We start from the raw sequence: 23,525 nt of genomic DNA, 5'->3' as shown, positions 1-23,525 counted from the left end.
GAAGACAATGGGGCTTTTCGATGAGTGAGTGAACTTCAGTGGGAACCCAGAGCTCACTATCTGCCCCACAGAAGAGATGCAGACAATACGGCTTAAGGCAGGGTGGCAAGAGAAAATCAGATAGAGACTGAAAGTGACAGAACAGGACTTCAAAAGATGAGCGAGAGAGAGAAATTGGGTAAAGTGACAGAAAAAGGTAGAATTATTGATCATTAACAATGTGCATTCAGGCAGCGGCAGCTTTCAACACAGTGTGTGGACAGCACGCTTTACAAACATGAATGCATCAAGCTTCACATCCTGTGCTGTTGGCTAAAGATTAGCGTCTCCATTTTTTGTTTGTTTGGTTTTTGTTAAGGTGCCCAAATGGGAGCTGTTGGGTGCTTAGCTGTATTGAAAATCCAGCCCTAGCTGTTAAAATATGGACTTAACTGGCTTTATTTAGACCCCCCCATTTGAAAATTTGGCCATGAGTGAGTTGCCCAAGGTCACGTACTTAGTTCATGGGAGAAATAAGAATAGGACCTAAGAATCCTGCCTCCTACCCTAAGTAAAGGGGCAACAAGACAGAAGAGAGAAGAAAGAGCGAGATGTGGAAAGAAGGAAAAGAGGGAGGGGTAAGATGGCCAGAGGGAGATGGAGTGTGGCGGGTTGTGGGGCGGGGAGGAGAGATGGAAACAGGAGACAAGGGTCATTGAGATGACTGGAGTAGAGAGAACACAAAAGAACTGGGTCGGGGAAAGTAAAGAAGGCCAATGGGAAATAGAGTGATTGTCCGTCTTGGAAAAAGACAATAGCAGGTGAAATTAATGCGAGCAAAGAAGCCATTTGCCTGGTGACACATATTTCCAGAGAAAGATTTTCTGAAGAGCATTGTAGCTGATCATTATATGGGTGTAAGCAGCCTACTGCTCTGACTCATCACACCACCCCAAACCAGTGGGTGCCACAGGAGCCCGATGACGAAGGATGTCTGCAGAGGTGGAATCGCACTGGGCATGAGCATTGTCATGATTCCTGCATCCAACACACTCAGCAGAGAGCTGGAAACAGGACTGGAATGAGTGTATGTGTCTATATAGCGACACTGAGGCTGTACCAGAGAGAACTCCTATTTAGTGAAAGCTTTTCAGACTCAATGTTTTGCAAACAGCATCTTACAGGGGCTGAATTACTGCTGTTGGCTATAGAGATGTTTATTAAAGAGGCCTAGCAGAGGTTAATCACCTGTCAGTTGAAGCCATCATATCAATGGGATATGTGCCCTGGCTCTTTGAAATGCTGCGCCATACTCTCAGTTGACGTTTCAGGCCTGAACATCTTGTCTCTATGTGTAATGAGGGCATGACACACAGAGTGCCACATGGTCTTTATTTCCTAGTCCCAGTCACCTGCCCTGGGTCAATTACAAAAAAAAAAAAAAAAGGAATACCCTATTCACACACAGGAGAAGTGCATCTCACTCTTGGGGCTGCTAACATACATTAATGAAGCAGAGAGCATTCGGGGGTCGGGAGGGCAGGGAGAGTCTTTTTCACTCAGGTCTCGGCTGCAATGCTAAATCATGTTCCATAGGAGCTGGACTTGACAGGGGCTTCGGGCTTTGGAAAGGATTTTTACCAACCTAATAGGATCAACTCCTGCAATTTTGTTGCGAGTCACAGGATGTTTGGTGTTTTTGCTAAAGCTGCAATTCCTGAAGTTAAGTGAGTACAAGACAATCCCAGTTTTCACTGAAAGGCAGAAGTACATTTCTAGCCCTCATGATTGTGGCTAAAAGCTTGAAAACATGATCCAAATGAACCTGGAAGACTCAAAAGCCAGAAGGCAAAGAAAAAGAACCCTATATATATTATTTTTGAGACGATTTCACAATTTTGGGGAGTGCCACTCATGATTTTTGAATGCTGAAGCCTGACAATACTTGGGGATGGGTTGAAAAATGCCTGTTGTAGTTTTTTTAACATCTCAACACCGTAAAAATGTGTACAGCATGATTTATTTTCAAACCATCCATATGGATTTTGTAAGAGTCCTCTTGCCATTCGTCCACCCTGTTCCTTCGTGAGTGCTGCCTCATGGCGAGAGCATTCCCACAATGCTTTCTGCTGTTTGAAAGGTACTTGCACTCAGCTTTCTTGTTTGCAGGATGGTCCTGCAGTCCAGCAGGAATACATATGAAGCGGTGAGAAGTGACAGGAGGGGAAAGATAAGAAGATTCTCACACCCAAGCAATTTGCTGTAGGACAGGAGGAATCAGGCAAGAATCGCTGACAGATATCCTGGGTCACTGCAGAGGAGTCTCATCTGCGGAGGAGTCTCAACCAACCCCAAGTGTGTATTTGGAGAAGAAATGTTCTCTTTCCTATTAATTATGGAGCTTTATGTAGAGTGGTGTGAGGGGTAAGGCTGGGAATAAGTGGATGAAACTGATCAAAGGGAAATCTAGAGTAGATGTCATGAAATATTTAAGATCTATTCAACTACAAGAGCCCCTCAAAGAAAGTGGTGAAATCCCATCCTTGGGGTAATTTAAAACAGGACTGGACAAAACAATGAAGAATATGCTGCAGGGAAGAAGCAAGGGAGGGTTGCGGGTAGTAGACAAGCTGGGACATCACTGGTTTCTTTCATCTCCAGGGTCTAGGATTCTCCGAATAACAACTGGAATAACGGCTCTTGCTGTGAAACAACCATCCATCCTGCAGTTGCTTTGGTTGCAGAAAAAGGGAAGAGCTGTTGATGACACAAAAGAGTTAATGTGTTAAGTGCATGAACCAAAGCACACTTAAGTCAGTAGGAGTCTTTTCATTAATTTCACTGGGCTTTGGACCAGACATGGGTTCCTCTATGACATAGGTCACAAGTGACATGAGTTTTGAGGGTCTCAGTCTCATTCTAGCCAGGAATTGTTTACATCACAAATCCAGTTTGGCATGATTGGATATTGCTGCTCAAGAGAAGTCAGGAACTGGAAGAGCAAAGGGCGCTGCAGATTAGGATTCAGGTGCATTGGCAGACCTGTGAAGAGAAGACCAAGATAGGAATAGTAGGGGAAGCTGCAAGTTCAAAATAACAGACATGGAGGTGCTCTGATTCCATGGAGAAAAGGGCCGTAGAAATGCATAGGCAGATTAGCTGCAAAAAGGAAGCAAAATAAATAATTTGTGTAACATGAACAAATACAACACATGTGATGCTGAGTAATAATCCACCATGTTCAGACATATCTGTAGCTCAGAACTACAGAGGCGGGGAGGGTGTTCGTTAAGTACGGGCCCATGTGGAGAGTTCTAGTTTTACTGATACTTGTGCTGAGAAGTGGAGTCATAAACCCAGAAACCACAGCTCTGATCCCCAAATGGGCTCTCTCACACCGTAATGAGGCAAAAACCAGCCCTGGGTTGGAAAGGGAATCCCTTCAAAGTGAGATAAAGAAGGGTGAATGGCAGAAACTGAGAAGGCCGCAAAGCAGGGCGCAGCTGAGGCCTCCAAACCAAAACCAAAGTGGTGGTGAGAGAGATGAGATGTAGTGAGTGAAAAGGGAAGTGAAAAGACAAGAGGGATGGGACTAGTGGGCAGTGACTGAGAAAGAGTTTGAGTTGTGGCTTTCACTTGCTTGGATTCCTTCTACAAGCAATGCTTGTCCCTGGAGGAGAGACTGGATTATCAACTAGTGGTTGGCTGTGGTGTGGCAGGAGGCAGGTTATTGGACTAGAAGGACAACTATTCAGCACTGGTGTGGTGGCTCCTATGGGCTATGGAGCTGTTAGATGGGCAGGTTGGGGGAGGGAGATGGGCTGAGCGGGGGTGTTGCGTGGGCAGGCTTGGCTGACGCCTTCAGCACATTTCCTCTCCTCCTCCCCTGATAAAGGGCCGCCCTGGGGGAAGTGCAGAGAGCTAGAGCCCCCGAGGGACAGACACAGCTTGACAGACTGTATCTCCCTCTGACACAGCCCCCAGGGCTCTGTGAATTCACACTTGGGCGGCATTTGTCTAAATCTCCGGACAATAAAGGAATTTTGAATCTGACTCGGACATGATGCGAGGAAGCTCAGACAGACACCCAGATGCTGCCTGCTCCCCTCCCCAGTGCTTTGACCCCTTGACCAAGGGATGTGTGAGGTGCACAGAACTGCCTGGACACGCCGAGGAGGACACAAGTAAGAGGAGAGCGGCAGTCCCTGGGTTCCCTGGAGGGGGATCAGGCCCCCTCTTGAAGGGAAAGATTCCAGGGACTGAAGGAATGAGAGAGAGAAGGTGGGGATGGGTTCAGGAAGGCAGGGGAGCTTCATCCCCAGCAGTGTGGGGAAAAGAAAAACAAAGGAATGGGACAGTCACCAGCAGCCAGGAAAGGGGAGGAGGGAGAGACAGAAAGGTGAATGAGACCCCAACAGCTAGGGAGAGAGAGATTTCAACCCACCCCAGCGATGGAAAAGACAGGCAATATGAGAGGTGCCCCATCCGCACTCTGGGTGAAATAATGATCGTTTAGAAGAGAGAAGGTGGGGGATGTGGACTATTACTTCCCTGTGTAAGGGGGTCTGAATGGGAAGATGTTGGGAATTTGTGAGGGAATTTGCCCCACATTTGATGAAAATTTTGGGATTATCCACTGTGTTTTAACTCCCCTGAGACCACCCAGGCTTGCCGTCCTGAAGCCTGCACAGTAGCTCCCCTCGGGCTAACCACGGCCTATCTTGCTTTAATTCTCTCCACAGCATGCCACAACAGCGTAGCCCCCACTTCAACCCAAGCACCAGCACCTGGCCCAGGTTTGATCTTTGGGATCCCTGCTTTAGTGGGGCTAGTCCTGGTCCTGGCTGCACTCTGTGGCTTGCTGACCTGTCAAGTGAGGAGGAGGCGGCAGAGGAAGAGGAGGAGCCCCAATGAAAAGCCCAAGGGTAGGTGTCTTTGTTTCATAGATCTGAAGGGCAGAAGGGATCATTGGATCATCTAGTCTGACCTCCAGTGTAACACAGGCCAGAGAATTTCACCCAGTGATTTCTTCATCAAGTCCCACCCATGGGTCTGAACCTGACCCCATCTTTTGGATAGACATTCAGACTAAGTGATGGAGAATCTACCACAGCCCTTGAGAATCTGTTCCAATCACTTAAAGTGTTGTGCCTCATTTCCAGTTTGGACTCTGCTGACTTCAACTTCTAGCCGCTGGCTCTTGTGATGCTTTTGCCTGCTAGATTACTGAGCCCTCTAGCATCAGACCCCTTCTTCGTCTGTAGGCACTTTCGGCCGTGATTAAACCACCTCTTACTCTTCTCTTCCATAACTAAATAGATTGAGTTCCTTTAGTCTTTGTAAGGCAACGAGGCCTCCCAGGGCGCCGAGCGAGATGAAACAGACCAAAATACTTGTCCCAGCTCTTCTCCAGAAGCCCCACTAGCTTCTGCAGAAGCTCTCAAGAAAAAAAAAAGGGAAATTTTCCAAGTGGCCCCATCTCAGCTCCATTTGTGCACTTGAAGCTTTATGGACACAAACACTTCCCCCCTTATTTTGAGCATATCCATCTGTACACACAGGTGATAGATGCTCGCAGAGGTTGGTACAAATGAGTACAATGCCCAGAATGCATTTGCTTTCAGGCTAAAGAGCACACAACCATTTGGGGAAAAGTTCTGCAGTAATGCAGTAGGGCTCCACTGGAATTATTCTAAAATACTGCATCACTGAACAGAGAATGAGATCCTTTCTGTAGGCTTTTTTTACCTGCTTTATAGAATTTTGCTGCAGAGCTGTAATGCTCCATTAGATTTTATAAGTTGATTCATAAAAACTATAGAGAAGTTACCATTTTGTATTCAATTCTGCAGATTTTTTCCCCAAGTTAGAAATATACACCCAATTGTTCATGCTTGCAAAGTTGTGCTTTTAATCCTAAACTAATAATTAAATGGCAAAAAAGTTCATTAACACAGATGGTGGCCTGGCGATAGCTCATGCCATTCCAGAACATAGAGTTCAGCAAAACTCAAACTTCTGGAAACCACAAAATATAGAGTTCAGGTAAATACCCACACCACTTTACTTCTGCCCCCAGGAGCTGGCAATAGCCACTGGAAATTATCTGCGTGTAGAGGCGGATTTACAGTGAAAAACAGATTGCCCTGGCACAGGCCCCACAACGATGGGGGCCCCAGGGCTGGACAGCTGCGGGGACAGAAGCTTGGTCCTGCCGGCTCCTGGGGCTCCTGCTGCAGGCTCCGCACCCACCGGCAGCCAAGATCTCCCCTCCCCGCCTCCTCCCCTGAGTGTGCCACGTTTGCGCCCCTCCCTGCACTTTCCCCGCTGCCAAACAGCTGTTTGCTGGTGCTCAGATTGCTCCAGAAGGGAGCGGGAGGAGCGGGGCCGCAGCGCACTTGGGGAAGGAGGCGGAGAAGAGGCAGGGGTGGGGCCTTGGGGAAGGTGGTGGAATCGGGGTAGGGCGGAGCAAAGGCTCCTACACATACCCACCCCCGCCCAGCTCCCTGCTGTGAGCCACTCAGGGCAGGGGGCTGGGTGCACCCCCATGACCCCAGCCCACACCCCCAGCCTTGACTCCTGCACCCCCTCACATACCCCCAACCCCCTGCCCTCCCTGACTCCTGCAACCCCACACACATCTCCCCCCCACCCTGACCACCAAACGGGCACTTCTGCACCCCCCAACACACATTCCCACCTGCACCCCTCGCACTAAACGGGAGCTGCCCCAGGTAAGCGCTCCACACCCCAAGCCCCTTCCCCAGCCCTGAGCCCCCTCCTGCACCCTAACTCCTGGCCAGACCCTACACCCCAACCCCCAGCCCACTCCTGCACCCTAACTCCCTTCCAGACCCTGCAACCCCAGCCCTGCGCCCCCTCCCGCACCATAAGTCATGGCCAGACCCCGCACCCCAATGTTTTTTTACATTTTTTTAATAAAGAGCTCTTATCCAAAGCACTTTCCAATAGTTAGCTAATGGTACAAAAAATATTTGGAAAGATCATTAAGTGGTCCACTGAGACCCTCAGCGATTTTCAGGTGGTCTTTGTGGAAAAATAAGTTAGACTACCAAAACAATCAAGGTACCTCACTTTATTTTCATTTACCTCCTATTACTTATAGGAGGAGGATGAAGAAAAAAAGAATGAAAAATAGTTGGGGAGGGGGAGATAAGAGAGAATGTTCTTTTTCTTGGCTGGGTCCCAAGGAGGGGCCCCAAAAATGGAGCTGAGCACAGGGCCCCACTAATTCTAAATCTGCTACTGTCTGCGTGCGCTCCAGCTGCATTCACTGCGCTAGTTGGAGCCGTATTGAATGGTAGAGGAATATGTTGGAGCAGCTTGGAGGAGCTGTAATTGTGATATGAGGAGGTCTGGGTCTGAGTCCCCCAGGGCGTGATCAAAGGAAGAGGTGCACACGTGTACTTTGAGGGTCCCGTCAGCATCATTTCAGCACAGAATTGCATTGGTCATGTCAGTAGCAGGACACTGGGGTCTTCTTGCCATGGGTATCATCGGTAGTGAGGTGGGATGTGAGAGCTATTTGTGGATTTAATGATGGGTATGGGAAAGTACAGGTTTGGTGGTCTCCTGTGTGCAGGTGTGAAGGGGTTGTAGAAGGGTATGGAGTGGTTATTCAGTTTTTCAAGTATCGTATTAGGTCAGGGGAGTAAGCTCCGTGTTGGAGCATAGGGCAGGGGCAGGTAGCCCCTGTCTAGTACAGTAAAAAGACAGCGCAAATGTGTGTGTTATGGTCGTATTGGGGCATCACTCAAAGAGGGCGAAGATACGGTTGTCTGGGTGTTTACCTGAACTCTAGTTCCTGGTTTTCTCAAGTCTGAGTTTTGCTGAACTCAACATGCTGGAAGGGCACGAGCTATCACTGGGCAACCTGCACTCTGGGGCAATGTTTTTTCCCTGTTTAATTTCCTAGATTTTTAAACAGAAAGAGAAATGTTTGTTAGTAGGAGTTAGTGGCCATTTAGACAGGTGTAGTTCTCCCCTAGGTTTGCAGTTGATCTGCTACTGTGGCAAGGTAATAACTAAAAGACCTAGATTTTATATTGTGCAATTCATCAGTAGCTCTCAGACAACTTTACATCCTTATCCCCATACTACAGGTGGGAAACTGATTTGCCAGGGTCACCCAGCAGGCCAGTGGCAGAGCTAGGAACAGTCTAAATACAGTGGTGTTTCCACTAAGCCAGTGGTTCTCAACCTTTCTGGGCTCAGAACCCATTTGTAGGTGTTGACGTCCTGCCACGTCCCAGTAAACAGTCTGGGGGTGGAAGCCCTGGGGTGGTCTCGGTTGGGTCCTGGCCCCCTGGTGGGTGGCAGCTCTTCTGCTGTTGGGCTGGCTGGGCTTGGCTCTCCGCTCCCGGCATTGCTACCTCCGGGGTTGCAGCACTGCTCAGGTTTGGCCCCGCCCCCTGACTGGACCAGAGTAGAGTGAGTAGAGTTCTGACCTGGCTCATGGGGTCACAGTGCGACTCACTCAAATTTGGCTTATGGAGGCTCTCGTCCTCATGACAGCTGGACCAAACCCGAGTGGCACTGCGACCCCACAGATTGTAGTTCCTGGAGCAGGGAGGCGAGCCCAACCAGCCCTGTGGGACAGGAGCCACAGGAGCTGCCATGTGACCAACCCTTTGAAACATCTCCCAATTTTGGGAAACCCTGCACTAGGCCACCTGGTTGCTATGCAGTTCCTCAGTGCTTCATCCCCCTCGCACATTGTGTTCCAGTGGAATGGGGATAGCCTTTGCAATGCATAGTTGCTAACAGGCCTGGTGAGAGAAATCTCATCCACGGTCTCTGTCCCAAAACCTTGACAGTTTTACTACCTGTTTGTTACAGTAACTAAGTGTGGGAGAGAAGACTGGTGTGTATCTCCTTCTCCACCCACCAACCTAGGGTTGCCAGGCATCCGGTTTTCGACCGGAACACCAGTTGAAAAGGGACTTGGCGGTTCCGATCAGCACCACTGACCAGGCCATTAAAAGTGCGGTTGGCAGCGCAACGGGGTTAAGGCAGGCTCCCTGCCTGCCCTGGCTCTGCGCGGCTCCCAGAAGTGACCGGCATGTCCCTGTGGCTCCTCAGCACAGGGGCGATCAGGGAAGCTCCACACGCTGCCCCTGCCCCGAACACTGGCTCCGCAGTTCTCATTGGCTGGGGACCAGGACCAATGGGAACTGCGGGGGTGGGGCCTGCGGGGGTGGGCAGTGCGCACCATGCAGAGCTGCTTGGCAGCGCCTCCGCCTAGGGGCTGAACATGATGGCTGCTTCAGGGAGCAGTGTGGAGCCATGGTGGGCAGGGAGCCTGCATTACCCACGCTGCACTGCTGACTGGGAGCCATCTGAGGTAAGCGCTGCCTGGACGGAGCCCACAGCCCAAACCTCCTGCCCCAGGTCAGAACCCCCTCCTGCACCCTAACTCCCTCACAGACCCCGCACTCCACCCCACATAGGGGTGATGTATATCTTAGCTAATTGTGTTCTGGATTTCAGATATTTAAATCTGTTACCCTTCCTCCCTCCCACCTCAGCTCATGTGGAGGGACAGGTAGAGGGGCCCAGACACCCCACCAGGATCAGGGTTCCCAGATCCCAGGACCCACAGCAGGCAGGGCGCAGAGCAGGGCTCCCTCAGATCCCAGCACACATACAGAAGAGAAGCCCCCTGCCCCCAACTTCCTCCACTACTCCCTATTGCTCCTGTCTTTTCACCTCCCCCATCACACATTCCCATGTATCCCGCTCCTCTGCCACCTATCACCACCTACTCTTCCACCCCTCCCCTCCCAGAGAGTATTTGCATTTATAATTGATTTGCTTTTCAAATATAGCTTCATCCTCTCCTGAATATTCTGCTGTACTCGATTACATTTCTCCAGAAACATCACAAAACTTGAGAGGCAGCTTTTCCCCAAATGTTTACAGTTCAGTCTCAGATTTCTGCCCAGGGTAGGTTTCAAACTTCAAAGTTGCAAGCGCAGAGCGTTGTCAAGTAGTCCATTCATCTTGCTGAGATGTTCTGGGATGAAAGAGAATACTCAGTGGGAATGAATACAGCCTGAAACAATAACTTGGAGACACGTGAACTGCTCCATGGCAGGAGGTGTTCCCTTCCCCCCCACCCCACCAGGACTTTCTGATGTGTGTCAAGCAGTGTGGGTTTGGTACATGCTCTGAGTATGCCTGTTCTAAGCTACCCGCATCCTCATTCACATGGGGGAGAGGGTAGGAAGAGGGGCTCAGACGCTCCAGCAGAGCCCCCCCCCCACCCCGATCACCATAGATGGGCTCAGGTACCACGGTGGTGGGGGGGGACAGGGAGCACCAGATCCCAGCTTACATGGAGGAAGGGAGAGGGGCTGAAACTCCCTCCCCTCCCAGATCATGGCGCACACACAAAGTAAGGAAGAATGTAGGGCTGACAGGAGCCCCTGCCCCTATGCTCCCCCAATCCCTATGCTGCTTACCCCCTTGTCCTCTTCCCAGTGTCCCTCCCGCAAGCCCTCTCTTCCCCTATCACTCATCCCCCATCCCTCAATGCAGCCCTGAAACCCTCTCACCCCATTCACCACGCTCCTCCACCCCCCTAACATGCTCCTCCCCTGCCAGCAAGCATTCACATTCCCCCGAAATAAAAGAAAATCTGGACAGATTTTAGCAATTTGCCTCCCAACCTTTCCCAGATTTCTGCCCAAAGTAGGACTAATCTGACACGAGCTGGATGGAGGGTCTGAAGAGCTCTGTGTTAGCTCGAAAGCTTATCTCCCTCACCAACAGAAGTTGGTCCAGTCAAAGATATTACCTCACTCACCTTGTCTCTCTAATGGGCTGGGAGGGTTACCTTCAAAGGTTTACTGCTTATCCCTTTGACTATCTAGGGAAAGTTTGAAGGCTATCAAACCTGAGAACCCAACTCCTCTGTCTGCACAGGCTCAGTGTAATCTATTAGGCTCAAGAACAAACAAGGGAAGCTTGGGACAAGTCTAATGGGAAAAGCAAAATCTTTTTCAAACAACATTTTAATTTGACTTCCCTCAAAGGGCTAACGGGTGCCACGCGCGCTGTTGGGGTAACCCAAGCACAGGAGACCCTGGTGGGATGATAGGAGGACCCTGGTGGGATGATAGGAGGATGATTGGAGCTCTAGCCAGGAGAAAAAAGTTGCCAGAATCTCTCAACTTTAAGAAAAGCTGGTTTTCTGAGGCTGCATCTTGGGAAGCTCTTGCTCAAGTGGCTGTGAATTTGGATCACTGACAGAGCATTGTGCCCCCAGGAGGCACGCCAGCTTTCAAGGCAAGCTCATAACCATGTAGATTTTCGAGCACTTAGAAAAGTCGAGCTTTAAGTGGAAAGCTGGTCTTAACCTCAAGTATAGAAGAGCTGTGGGGCTTCCCTCCCTTCCCTCCCAGCCACAAAGGGGCCGTACTCCCTAATCAAAAGTCAGGCAAGGCCACTGTTGGGTTGGGTGGGGCCAGGTCTCTTTTCCCATGGGAGCTTGTGCCTCTGTGCTGACTCAACCCCACGCTCTCTTCTCAGAAGCTGTCATGCATAATTTCATGTCTCCCTGAGCATATCAGTGGCTTCTGGGGAGTGGGTAAGATGTGCTGTTTTCCTGTTCTCTTCCCCCTTCTGCTTCGAAGTTTCTGTGCAGCCGAGCTGGGGGGAAGGAGGGGAAAGTTCCCTGTGAATAAGCCGTCCCGGCATACTGATGCTGGCTCCATGACTGTGCTCCTCTCAGTATCAGCAGCAGCTAGGGTGAGAGATCATCCAGGGCCTTTCAGCTCCCAGGCGGAGCACTTGGTTAATGAATTAGAGTGAAGTTTGCTGCAATAAGTCACGAACATTAAAATACTAAGAATGCCACAGGTGAAAGAATCTATCCATGAAAGGGTGTGGAAGTGACAAGGTAAGGTAGCAAGCATGAGGCATGGAGTAGTCTTATAGTTTAAACATTCTCAAATGAGACTCTGGACATCAGAAATTCCCTTAACCCTGATCCCAAGGCCTGACTGCCACAAACACAACGCTTCAGTATGCAATCTGGAAAGAAAGCTTCAAAAGACTTAAAATAGCAACATGGGCATATGTTTAAGTGTGTAAAAGAGGGGGCCAGAGACATGAGAGACTAAAAAGGGTCATTTTTAAATTAATTATAACTTCAGTATCATTTCATGAAATGACTTGAAATGTGAGGGGGTCAGGGGCTCACCCTCACCATCCTAATAGCAATCAGAAAAAGTGCTGGTGAAAATCTTTTTTATCTTCCTAAACTAACGTGGGGTGACGATTGGGCTTGTAATGGAACTGAAACAGTCACCATACCCAGGCTTTCTATGACTGTCGCTCAGCCTTGTGTCAGGATCTTCTTCCTGCCTTAGGAGGCTACTCCCAGCCCTCCTAGCTGGGCCAACTCCCGCAGTGTTCGGGTCTTCCCTACAGCAACCTTGCTTGAATTTCCTCAGTCTCTGCCATGGCTTACTTCCTGCTGCTTGTGGGTGGAATCATCTAATTCAATCCAGTTGTGTCTCTTAAGTAATCAAGGTTGGCTAGCCTCAGGCTTCCCAGCCAAAGGGGCGAGCCACCCTGTTACAGGAACCCTGGCTGCAGTGGTGCAAGTAGAAATCATTTCTTACCAGTACTGCACTCATGGGAGGGACACAGGGGTGAAGAGCATGTGACCTCCCCACGTGACCCTCTATGTGACTCCTCTCTGTCCCACCCCCAGCCCAGGGCCCCCATGCTCTCCCCATCCCCTCCGACACCCACCTTTGTATATACAAACATCAACATGCTTAACTACTCACTTTCCCCCACATATGTAGTATTCAGTCTCTTTATATGGAATATGGGAGTTGGGTGAGGAGCCATTTCAGCATATGTATGATTTATTAAAAGACAAATTTTAAGTAGAACTGTATCCTAAACTGCATTATGGTATTGTACCCAAACATTGCATTTCAATGAGAGATTCAACTTCCTTTATACGAACAGAACAGACTCCTGAAACGCTTACCACAAAAGTGATCCATACTCATGCAAATAGTCCCACTGTCTTCAGTGGGATTGATCAAATGATTAAGGGTTTACAGGGTTAGGTTCCAAGTTTGTAAATCGTTCTGGATGAAATTGACAATGCCTGAGCTGTCAGTTCAGAAGGAGCTTCATTTGAAGAAAGGTGGATAGATGTGTGATAAGTCTTAGCTCCGTTGCTAAGATGAGGAACATATTTTCAGCAAAGTTCTTGGCAGATTCCTGAGGCAGCTGGTTGAAGGCCATCAGTGTCCGGCATTATAATCTTCATTTATAGTTCTCTCACCCAAAAAGCTGGGAAATGAGGCATTTGTTTTCTTTGTTTTGCTGCTCCAGTTCCAGTTAACAAAATGTCTGTTAGACTAGTTTGGCTGCAAAGAAGAATTATATGTACACTGGGGACAACATCTGATTCCCATCAGGCTGCAGAACTGGGCTGACATCAGAATCCAAACATCCTCTGGTCAGTGCAAAAACAGGCATTCCTCTAATGATTTGGACTTGATGTGATGCAGTATGAATGTCATGGATAATTCAGACCAAGGGGAGAAACAGAATCAAAGACTCTATTTAAACACCTTCCATTCTCCCCCGCCACACACACACTCCTCCCCTCTTGAGGACTCCTGACCAATGTAACAGCACAATAGCATATGTATTGTGCTTTTAAAAGCCATATAAAGAATGAATGCCCTCCCTAGCCATGTTCTGCTCCTTTAAGGAGCAGAACGCAGCCCTACCCCCTCTGGAGGGGGAGGGGCTAGTGCCAAGTCTTTCCGGTAACCCGAACCTACTAAAAATTTCTTGCCGGTACTGTGTACTGGAGGGTACCACCCTACTTGCACTCCTGTGCTGAGACCTTAACTACAGAGGCAGCTGCCTCTCCATCACCTGTAGATGGGAGGGGATTGTGCATGAGAGGGGCTTGCCAGCTCGAGAAGTGGGCACTGAAGGGATGAGGGAGCTGCATGGGAAGCATTGGCAGCTCTCTTATGGTATGTCTACACTGCAATTAAAAACCCTTGGCTGGCCCGTGCCAGCTGACTCAGGCTCAGGCTAAGGGGCTGTTTAATTGTAGCTTAGCAGGAGCTCTGGGACTCTCCCACCTCACTGTGTCCTAGAGCCCAGGCACCTGCCCGAGCCTGAAAGTCTAAACCACAATTGAATAGCCTCAGCCCAAGTCAGCTGGTGCAGGCCAGCCATGAGTTTTTAATTACAGTGTAGACATACCCATGAGGGCTTGTCTGCACTGGAGAGATCAGTCAGTGGTAAAGAAATTGATTGTCCCACCACCATGTTAGTATAAATTGGTGGAAGGTTTGCCCTTGTGTCCACACTCAGGCTACCTTAAACTGGTCCCAGTGAGGCGGTTTGACAGATGACAGCTCCCTCAGTTGGGCAAGTTCCGTAGTGTGCTGGCTGATAGTCTCCTTTTACACACCCCCAGCCATGTCCCCGTCATCCAAAACCCCCATAGTAGGAGGGGGTCACACATAGCTTGCATAGGCCAAGCTCATTTCACCCACCATCCCTCCATTCCCCGCACAAGCTCCCAGTGGGCCACCTTCACATCCCCCTCTATTTCAGGAACTCCCTGCAACTCCCCTTAATCTCCCCCCTGCTAGGGGCTCTGGGTGCCCACATGTTAGCATCCTCCAGTCTCCCCCCAATCCACCAGGGGTTCTGGGTGCCCCCATGACCCTTTTCCCTCCCCCTAAAGAAGGGTCCTCCATTCTCTCTACCATGCCAGGGGTTCTGTTACCCCTACTTCCCCCTCCCCTCACACCAAGGTCCCATGCCGGGGACTCTGTGTGTCTTCCCTCTCCTCTCCCTCCACAAAGCACCTGTCTTCCTTCCCCCACCCATCAGAAGGGAGGGTTGGACAGCTGGTGCCCTCTCTCCCTCAGCTGGAGCAGGCTTTGAGGAGGCAGGACTTTAGGAAGAAGGAAGGGATGAAGAAAGCCTCCTTCTCTCTCCTCTTCCCTCTAGCTGCCCCTGCTGGCTGCCTGTCCACCCCACAGAGAGAGCAATTATTTCTCTTCTGTATTCAGGGTGTCAAGATGTTAAACGCTGATGGGAGGGTGAGCAGGGGTATTGTGATGCTGCAAGATGGTAGTGGGTGCTATCCACAGGTGGCAGACACTCCAAGTGTTCCCCATTGTCCCTCTATAGATGTTCTGATCACCCCCAGAATCAACAGAGGTCTGGCATTGAGGTCCGGAACATTCCTGAAATGCTGGCCTGGATCAGAGGTGGTATTCAAAAGTTATCTTGTCACAGATAAACCAAGAAACGATGTTGAGTGTAAGGCCTTGCACTCTCAGCCAACTACCCATCCCCAGAAATGTCCTCCACGCACTTTACCCCATTCTTCTCCCACCCCCAAAATGCACCCTCCCTGCTCTGCAGATCCTCAGCCAGCAACCCAGAGACTGCAATCTCTGTCCCAACATAGTGTCCCACGGTGTCCCCGCCCCTCCAACGCACTCCCCTCTCCCCGCAATGATGTCCCAGAGGTTTGCAGCCAGCAGAAGGAGCAGAGCTAGTAGCTAGAGCCGGGGTTTCTCTACACTAGAGAAGGCAGCATTGCAGTCTATTGTTCCACAGCTCACGGAGCTCCAGCTGTGCCAGGGTGATGCGTGCGTCCAATTCAGGCTAGCCCAGGTCTTACCCCCACAACATCTGGGGTAAATTACCTCAAGTGCTGCCTCGTTAGCAATTGTCTGACTCTCTTTTGAGCATGGATGCGAGTTGTTCTTCCACAGGTTGGGAGGGGAACTGTCGGTGTAACCTGGCTAATGCAGACATGGTCTCTGGGAGGCGGGATGGGGAGGAAAGGCAGAACTCCTCCTTGTCACACCTCTCCCTCTTGTCACTGGGAGCACAGGAATAGTTTGGCAGCTGGGGTGAAGGTTGAGGGGCTTGTCCCAAGGGTGGGGAGGGGGTCTGACAGCTGAACGGTTGTTGGAGCTGCTGACAACAGAGGGAGTGCCCATGGCCCTTTAACCTCCTCCTTCACTGCAGCACCCCACCTCCATCTTGCATGTGCTCCTGCAGGAGGATGTCATGGAGGGTAGCTCAGCCCTGAGCTATACAGCCCACCCTGGCTTGTGCATTATTAATCAGGTTTTTTCCCCTTGTAGAAAACCTGGACTGTGTCATTTCCTGTGAAAGCCAGGCCTGTAAGGGACTGAAACTGCCAGAAGAAGATGATCTCGTACTGGCCACATGCCAACACGTGAATGGCACCCTGAAGCATGCTGGGCCAGCAGGAAGAGGAGATTTCTCAAAGAGGAAGCCAGTCTTCCAAGGTGGGGCAGGAAGTGATGTCATTCAGCTCTCTGTTCTCTCCGCCGGCAACGAAGAACGTGACCATGGCTTTCCACTACCAGCAACAGAGCTGGGGGCCACTGTCCTGGTGACCACAAAGACCATTCAGAATAACTGCACCACTGAGGAGAGACCATGACAGCAGGCAGAATAGGGCTGGCGCTAGCTGGTTGCCCACTGAAGGTGACAAAATCGCTTCATTTGGATGGATAAGCTGTTGCACGGAAATGACTTGAATCAGAACGAGACTTTTGCCTTAAGCGAGGTCAGCCTCCTATGCCTTTTGCCTTTTATATTTCCCCTTTCACATGGTGGTTGAAGCCAGGAAGTCCCAGTTACACCCCTAACCAAAGGAGGATACCTGAGTCAATTGTATTGTCCCTGGTCCGTGAGCTCTGTAGCTGGAGAAGGTTGAAGAGAGATGGCACGTGAGAAAAAGTGATTGTTCAGAGCCAACATACCAACTGCATGATTGCTGCGCCTGCTAGCAACCATATTTTAAGGGGGTGGGGTGTGTTGTGTGGGTGTGAAGAGGGAGTCCTAGGGAGAGTGGGAAGGGTAAAAAGGAAGAGCAGAGTGAAAGTTTAAATGGAAGGTGGGTGTTTCTCTAGGCCCTGATCCTGCACAACTGAAATCAATGGGAGTTTTGCCATTGGCTTCAATGAGAGCGGGGTTGGGTCCTTAGTGCTGGTACAATGCTATGTTCTGTGGGGCCCTGAGCAAAGTAACATAGGCCGGGCCCTATCCAGCTTCCATTCAACTTACAGTCAAGTTCTCCAAGCGTCAGAGGGCCCATAACATAAACACACAGACACCTCCTTCCTGTGACCCCTTCACACTGTGGCAACCCCCCGCCAAGGCTCTGCGAATCCCCTTGCAGGGTCTGGGAAGAGAGGAGGTGGAGCTGAAATGCATCTTCCCAAGCAAAGAATGAGGGACGGAAATCTCTGCAGTGACCAACTGGCCCTGGAATCAGCCAGGACCATGGACAGAGAACTGGGGCTATCACTGTGGCAGGCACTTGGGATGTGTGTGCACGTCCCATTGGCCACCACTGCTTTAGTTCATGTTTCTTCAGGAAATACTACGTGTATCATGCCAACAGGAATTATAATAATAGATAATTTTAGCGTGATGGGAGGGTGAGAGGGAATATTTAGCTTATAACTGATATTTCTGTAAAGATTTGTCTACATGGGGAAATTGACCAGCATAGCTATTCCGAATAACTCCTTATGTGAACACTCTGTTCTGAAATAAAAGTGACCTTAATCCAGAATAGTTGCTAGAGAGAATTGAAGAAGCTGCTACAGGGAACAAAAGCCTGAATTCCTTGCTGCAACTGGTGTCTCCGACTTTCTCACAGCAGTTCTGACAGGAAGAGAGCAAAGCGTTTTAACTAAAATACATCTGGCTGGTGGTGTAAAGCTTAGTGCTTAACATGGCTATGCAGGTGGCCTGGATTCAAGTCCCAGTCTCCCATTCCCTCATGACTGGGAGTGCTGCAGAAACAGGGCTAAGTGCTCAGCAGCTTCTTCATGGGAAGCCCACATTCGATTGCCTGTCTGTGGTGGTGCGTAGGGTAGGTGTAGCTACAGGCCGCAGTGCAAGGCAAGCTGCAGCCACAATTGTCACTGTGGTGTGTAGCTACAAACCACAGTGAAACTCTCTGGCAGTGGAGAGCTGCCGGAGCCTTTCCCCACTGCCAGAGCTTTTCACTATGGCAGTGGAAGCCTCTGGCAGTGGGGAGGCAACGGGACACTACACTGCTAAAAATAGCAGCACAGGCCCTGCTTGGGCGTGTGGGGAGCTGTGTAGGGTACAGTCCCTAGTGTTCAGATGTGTGGGGCACTGCACTCTACTCATCTAAGCCGTGCCTCACTGTCAACACCGCTGTTTAAACCCATACTAGCAGGGCATACAGTGTCTCTACATGCCACCCTAAGTGTAGACGCACCTTCAGCATCTCATTGGCTCAGTCTGGAAAGGCTGTAGAAGCATTGGCACCCTGGCAATCACTGTGTCACTTAACCGTGGTTACTGTAGCCCATGCAGGACCAGCAGTGACTGCCTCTGAAGGGATGACCCCCTCATCATGAAACAGGGGTGCTTACTCTTTGTGTCCCAAGACCTCCAGTTGCTGCCATTCACAACAGCTCCTCCTCAGATGCTATCCCAAAATCCTTCACACCACTTTCTATAGTGGTTTCAAGGGAAGCACTGTTGAAATTAACAAAATGGTTTATGGGGCATTCCTGGCATTTGGAGGAGAGCCTGGTCCTGAGTGACAGAGCAAATCTGCTTCACTGGAAAACTGGAGAGAGAAAGGAGGCAGGATTGCAAACATATCTTCTCCCTCCCATTTCCTCTCTGCCTGTGACTGCCTGAGACTTGCTACTGTAGACACGGGACCATCTCTAAAAGGAAAGAAGTTTAAAAAAAAAATCCTAAGAGGTGGAGATGGAAAAGGCCTATTCATAGATTCCAAGCACAGAAGGCGCCTTTGTGATCATCTAGTCTGACCTCCTGCATAACGCAGGCCAGAGAACCTCCCCCAAATAATTCCCAGAGCAGACCTTTTAGAAAAACAGCCACTCTTGATTCAAAACCTGTCAGTGATGGAGAATCCACCACAACCCTTGGTAAATTGTCCCAATGGTTAATTACTGTCACTGTTAAAAAATTATGTCTATTTCCAGCGTGAATTTGTCTAGCTTCAACGTCCAGCCATTGGATTGTGCTATACCTTTCTCTGCCAGACGGAAGAGCCCATTATTAAATATTTGTTCCTCATGTGGGTAATTATAGACTGCAATTAAGTCATCCCTTAACTGTCTCTTTGGTAAGCTAAATAGATTGAGCTCCTTGAGTCTATCACTATATAAGGAATGTTTTCTAATCCTCTAATCATTCTCATGGCTCTTCTCTGAACCCTCTCCAATTTATCAACATCCTTCTTGACTTGTGGAAACCAGAACTGGACACACCCAGTGCCAAATACAGAGGTAAAATAACCTCTCTACACCTACTTGAGATTCCCCTGTTTATGCATTCCAGGATCACATTAGCTCTTTTGGCCACAGCATCACACTGGGAGCTCATGTTCAGCTGTCATCCACTAAATCTTTTTCAGAGTCATTGCTTCGCATAACAAAGTCCTCCATCATATAAGGATGGTCTATATTCTTTGATCCTACATGTATACATTGACATTTCGCTGTATTAAAATGCATATTGTTTGCTTGGACCCAGTTTGCCAAGTGATCCTGATCACCCTGAATCATTAACATGTCCTCTGTACAAGTGGATGAGCCCATCTTGCGCCAAAGCAAGATTGTTCCCCGCAGTACATTTCTCAGTGTCTTGTCTAGTCTAGCTTGAAAAGCCGCAAGTGATAGGGCATCCACCATCTTATCTAAAACCACAGTGAAACATCCCTCTTGTGAGATGCCACTAAGCTATGAATATCAGAGGTTCATGCGGGCACCATTTCAATCTATATTGGATTCTTCTGAGGCAAGTAGTAACCTACCTGTTTTGAATAGGTTCTCCCCCGCCTCCTCCCACCCCGCTACTCTGACCCAGTGATGGGTGAGAACACATCAGTATTAATTCCCCCCTCATGGTTGGGGTTAGGGGAATTTATCTCATTGCTGAAATACTCTTGTAGATGCTTCTTGTTCCTTATTTTCAGTGCATGGGACTGACTGGTTCTGCCCATTGCCCATGCACGGGGAGAACGGTGAGAGGGCACAAAGAAAATAAGTTGTAACGTTAACGAATAAAGTGAAATTGCTGTCAATCCAAGGGGCTGCTCTTCTGTCTTTCTGGGGTGTCCATGGGAAGGTTATTGAGTCCTCACACCCACATTTTTACTATAGTGCCCAACTGACAGCCCTAGTGTGCAAGTTCTCTCGCCACAGAGCAAGTAGAGCCAGGCCAACAGCAGTGGAAGCTTCCTTTACACATTGTCCTCAGTAGAAGCTTTCTGTATATACTGCTCCCTCATGAGAAGACACCACCTCTAAGAGTGGGAGGAGTGCAGTCTCCCTGGCACATTTAGTCCTTGAGATCTCTGCTGAGGCTGCCACCATATATAAGGCCAAATGCATGCCAGTTAGGATGTGGATACCTGCCTATAAGAAGCTAGACCAAGCCTACATAGTGTCAGGGCCCAGGGAGATGGGCGCTCTGACCTAGTCATTAGAGCCAGAGCTGGAGCCTAGCCTAGCATCAGAGCTGGAAGCAGGAGTTAGAAGTCAGGCAAGGCAGCAGGGCTGGAGCAAATGAGTGGGACTGGAGCAAGGCTGGGAACAAGGTGGGTAGGCACAGGAGAGATCACAGCTGCAGGTGTAAGCATTCAGCAGCCAGCAACCTGCCACTGCTGCGGAGCTCAAACACAGACCCCTGTTGGGGCCTTGCAGCCAATTGAGTGAGCCGGCCAATCAGGTGATTCTGCCACAGCCAGGCTCATTACCTGGCCTGAGGGCTGAGCCAGCTAGCCCAGGCTCAGCTGAGGGAACTCAAGCCCTAGTTCCTGACCCACAGACTGTTGGATGGGGATGACTGTCAGCCACTAGCAGCCTCCTCTTTATTGCCTCCCAGGCTGCTTTTGGTTCCTACTGCAGTGTGAGAGGTTAAAGAGACTCCTCCGGAAACTGATCTTTTAGTCCCTCAACACCAAGACCTTCTGATTTCACCTCTTCATAGATGTATTTGTTCACCAGGGAAGACATGCAACTGTGTTGGACTGCAGGGGAGCCAAAGAGGAAAAGACTTTGCAAAGAACACAAGACACGCCCCTTCCCAATACCCAGTTCCAAGAGGTTCACATGAGCACGGTGTAACCTAGACCTCTGCTGGCCAAAATCTGGTAGAGAACACAACTCACACTGGTGCCGAGGCCAGAAATCTGGTGCTGTATCCAAGAAGCTAGTGAAATCTGTTTAGGACTTGGATAGGCAGTTGCTGGGTAAGTAGCACTCCAGCCGCCCATCTCTGGCAATCTCAGTTAGGTCACTAGAAAAGCGAGTCTGATGGATTTAGCATTGTCAAAGCTTCGTGAATGCTTGTCACAAAACTACCAGCATGAGCAAGGCCCAGGACTAGAACCATAGGACATGCTTCAGGCCAGCACTGAGATGCACTGACTAGAGCTATTTGGGAGCACTGGACAACAATAGCAGGGGTGGGGCCGGGCAAGCGTGAGGGGCATTGGCAGAACTGAGTGGGGGTCCCAGGACAGGAGTATGGGGGGTGCTTCAGGGAAGTACTTGGGGGGAAGGGGAGGGAAAGCTTGCACATGGCTTGTCTATACTCTGGCACATTATACGAGCTGGGTTATTATTTTCTGTGTCCTGGCTAAATTCCAGCTGGGGTAATTATATCTCATCTACTTAAAATTCCCCCAGCAGTTTCAATAAAATGTAGCATTCTTTGCTTCCTATCCTCAACTGCTGCATAGCACTGCTAATGTGTTGTTAGACAAAAAGAAAAGGAGTACTTGTGGCACCTTAGAGACTAACCAATTTATCTGAGCATAAGCTTTCGTGAGCTACAGCTCACTTCATCGGATGCATACTGTGGAAAGTACAGAAGACGTTTTTATACACACAAACCATGAAAAAAAAGGTTTTCTCTCCCCCCACCCCATTCTCCTGCTGGTAATAGCTTATCTAAAGTGATCACTCTCCTTACAATGTGTATGATAATCAAGGTGGGCCATTTCCAGCACAAATCCAGGGTTTAATAAGAATGTCTGAGGAAGAGGGGGGTGGGGTAGGAAAAAACAAGGGGAAATAGGTTACCTTGCATAATGACTTAGCCACTCCCAGTCTCTATTCAAGCCTAAGTTAATTGTATCCAATTTGCAAATGAATTCCAATTCAGCAGTCTCTCGCTGGAGTCTGGATTTGAAGTTTTTTTGTTGTAATATCGCAACTTTCATGTCTGTAATCGCGTGACCAGAGAGATTGAAGTGTTCTCCGACTGGTTTATGAATGTTATAATTCTTGACGTCTGATTTGTGTCCATTTATTCTTTTACGTAGAGACTGTCCAGTTTGACCAATGTACATGGCAGAGGGGCATTGCTGGCACATGATGGCATATATCACATTGGTGGATGTGCAGGTGAACAAGCCTCTGATAGTGTGGCTGATGTTATTAGGCCCTGTGATGGTGTCCCCTGAATAGATATGTGGGCACAGTTGGCAATGGGCTTTGTTGCGAGGATAGGTTCCTGGGTTAGTGGTTCTGTTGTGTGGTGTGTGGTTGCTGGTGAGTATTTGCTTCAGGTTGGGGGGCTGTCTGTAGGCAAGGACTGGCCTATCTCCCAAGATTTGTGAGAGTGTTGGGTCATCCTTCAGGATAGGTTGTAGATCCTTGATAATGCGTTGGAGGGGTTTTAGTTGGGGGCTGAAGGTGACGGCTAGTGGCGTTCTGTTATTTTCTTTGTTAGGCCTGTCCTGTAGTAGGTGACTTCTGGGAACTCTTCTGGCTCTGTCAATCTGTTTCTTCACTTCCGCAGGTGGGTATTGTAGTTGTAAGAATGCTTGATAGAGATCTTGTAGGTGTTTGTCTCTGTCTGAGGGGTTGGAGCAAATGCGGTTGTATCGCAGAGCTTGGCTGTAGACAATGGATCGTGTGGTGTGGTCAGGATGAAAGCTGGAGGCATGTAGGTAGGAATAGCAGTCAGTAGGTTTCTGGTATAGGGTGGTGTTTATGTGACCATCGTTTATTAGCACTGTAGTGTCCAGGAAGTGGATCTCTTGTGTGGACTGGACCAGGCTGAGGTTGATGGTGGGATGGAAATTGTTGAAATCATGGTGGAATTCCTCAAGGGCTTCTTTTCCATGGGTCCAGATGATGAAGATGTCATCAATATAGCGCAAGGAGAGTAGAGGCGTTAGGGGACGAGAGCTGAGGAAGCGTTGTTCTAAGTCAGTCATAAAAATGTTGGCATACTGTGGGGCCATGCAGGTACCCATAGTAGTGCCGCTGATTTGAAGGTATACATTGTCCCCAAATGTAAAATAGTTATGGGTGAGGATAAAGTCACAAAGTTCAGCCAGCAGGTTAGCCATGACATTATCGGGGATAGTGTTCTTAACGGCTTGTAGTCCATCTTTGTGTAGAATGTTGGTGTAGAGGGCTTCTACATCCATAGTG

The 23,525-nt window shown here is 49.3% G+C and overlaps 1 protein-coding gene across 1 annotated transcript; it reads left to right on the top strand.

The window, feature by feature from the left end:
• The first annotated feature begins 3,867 nt into the window (after positions 1-3,867).
• On the top strand, positions 3,868-17,926 carry TNFRSF13C (TNF receptor superfamily member 13C). Its single transcript, XM_073330501.1, has 3 exons — positions 3,868-4,163; positions 4,722-4,904; positions 16,170-17,926. Exons 1-3 carry the CDS (start codon positions 4,040-4,042, stop codon positions 16,493-16,495), a joined length of 633 nt encoding a protein of 210 aa, XP_073186602.1. The 5' UTR covers positions 3,868-4,039; the 3' UTR covers positions 16,496-17,926.
• The last annotated feature ends 5,599 nt before the right edge of the window (positions 17,927-23,525 follow it).

This window comes from Lepidochelys kempii, chromosome 1 (assembly GCF_965140265.1).
Source record: "Lepidochelys kempii isolate rLepKem1 chromosome 1, rLepKem1.hap2, whole genome shotgun sequence".
Taxonomy (NCBI): Eukaryota; Metazoa; Chordata; order Testudines; family Cheloniidae; genus Lepidochelys; species Lepidochelys kempii.
Note: the sequence above shows the minus strand (reverse complement) of the source record. Positions and strands in the feature narration are given on the sequence as shown.

Coding starts and splice junctions, on each gene's coding strand:
- TNFRSF13C (XM_073330501.1), top strand. CDS start 4,040: ATGATGCGAGGAAGCTCAGACAGACACCCAGATGCTGCCTGCTCCCCT. Junction 4,164..4,721: donor ACACGCCGAGGAGGACACAA/GTAAGAGGAGAG, acceptor TTCTCTCCACAG/CATGCCACAACAGCGTAGCC. Junction 4,905..16,169: donor CCCCAATGAAAAGCCCAAGG/GTAGGTGTCTTT, acceptor TTCCCCTTGTAG/AAAACCTGGACTGTGTCATT.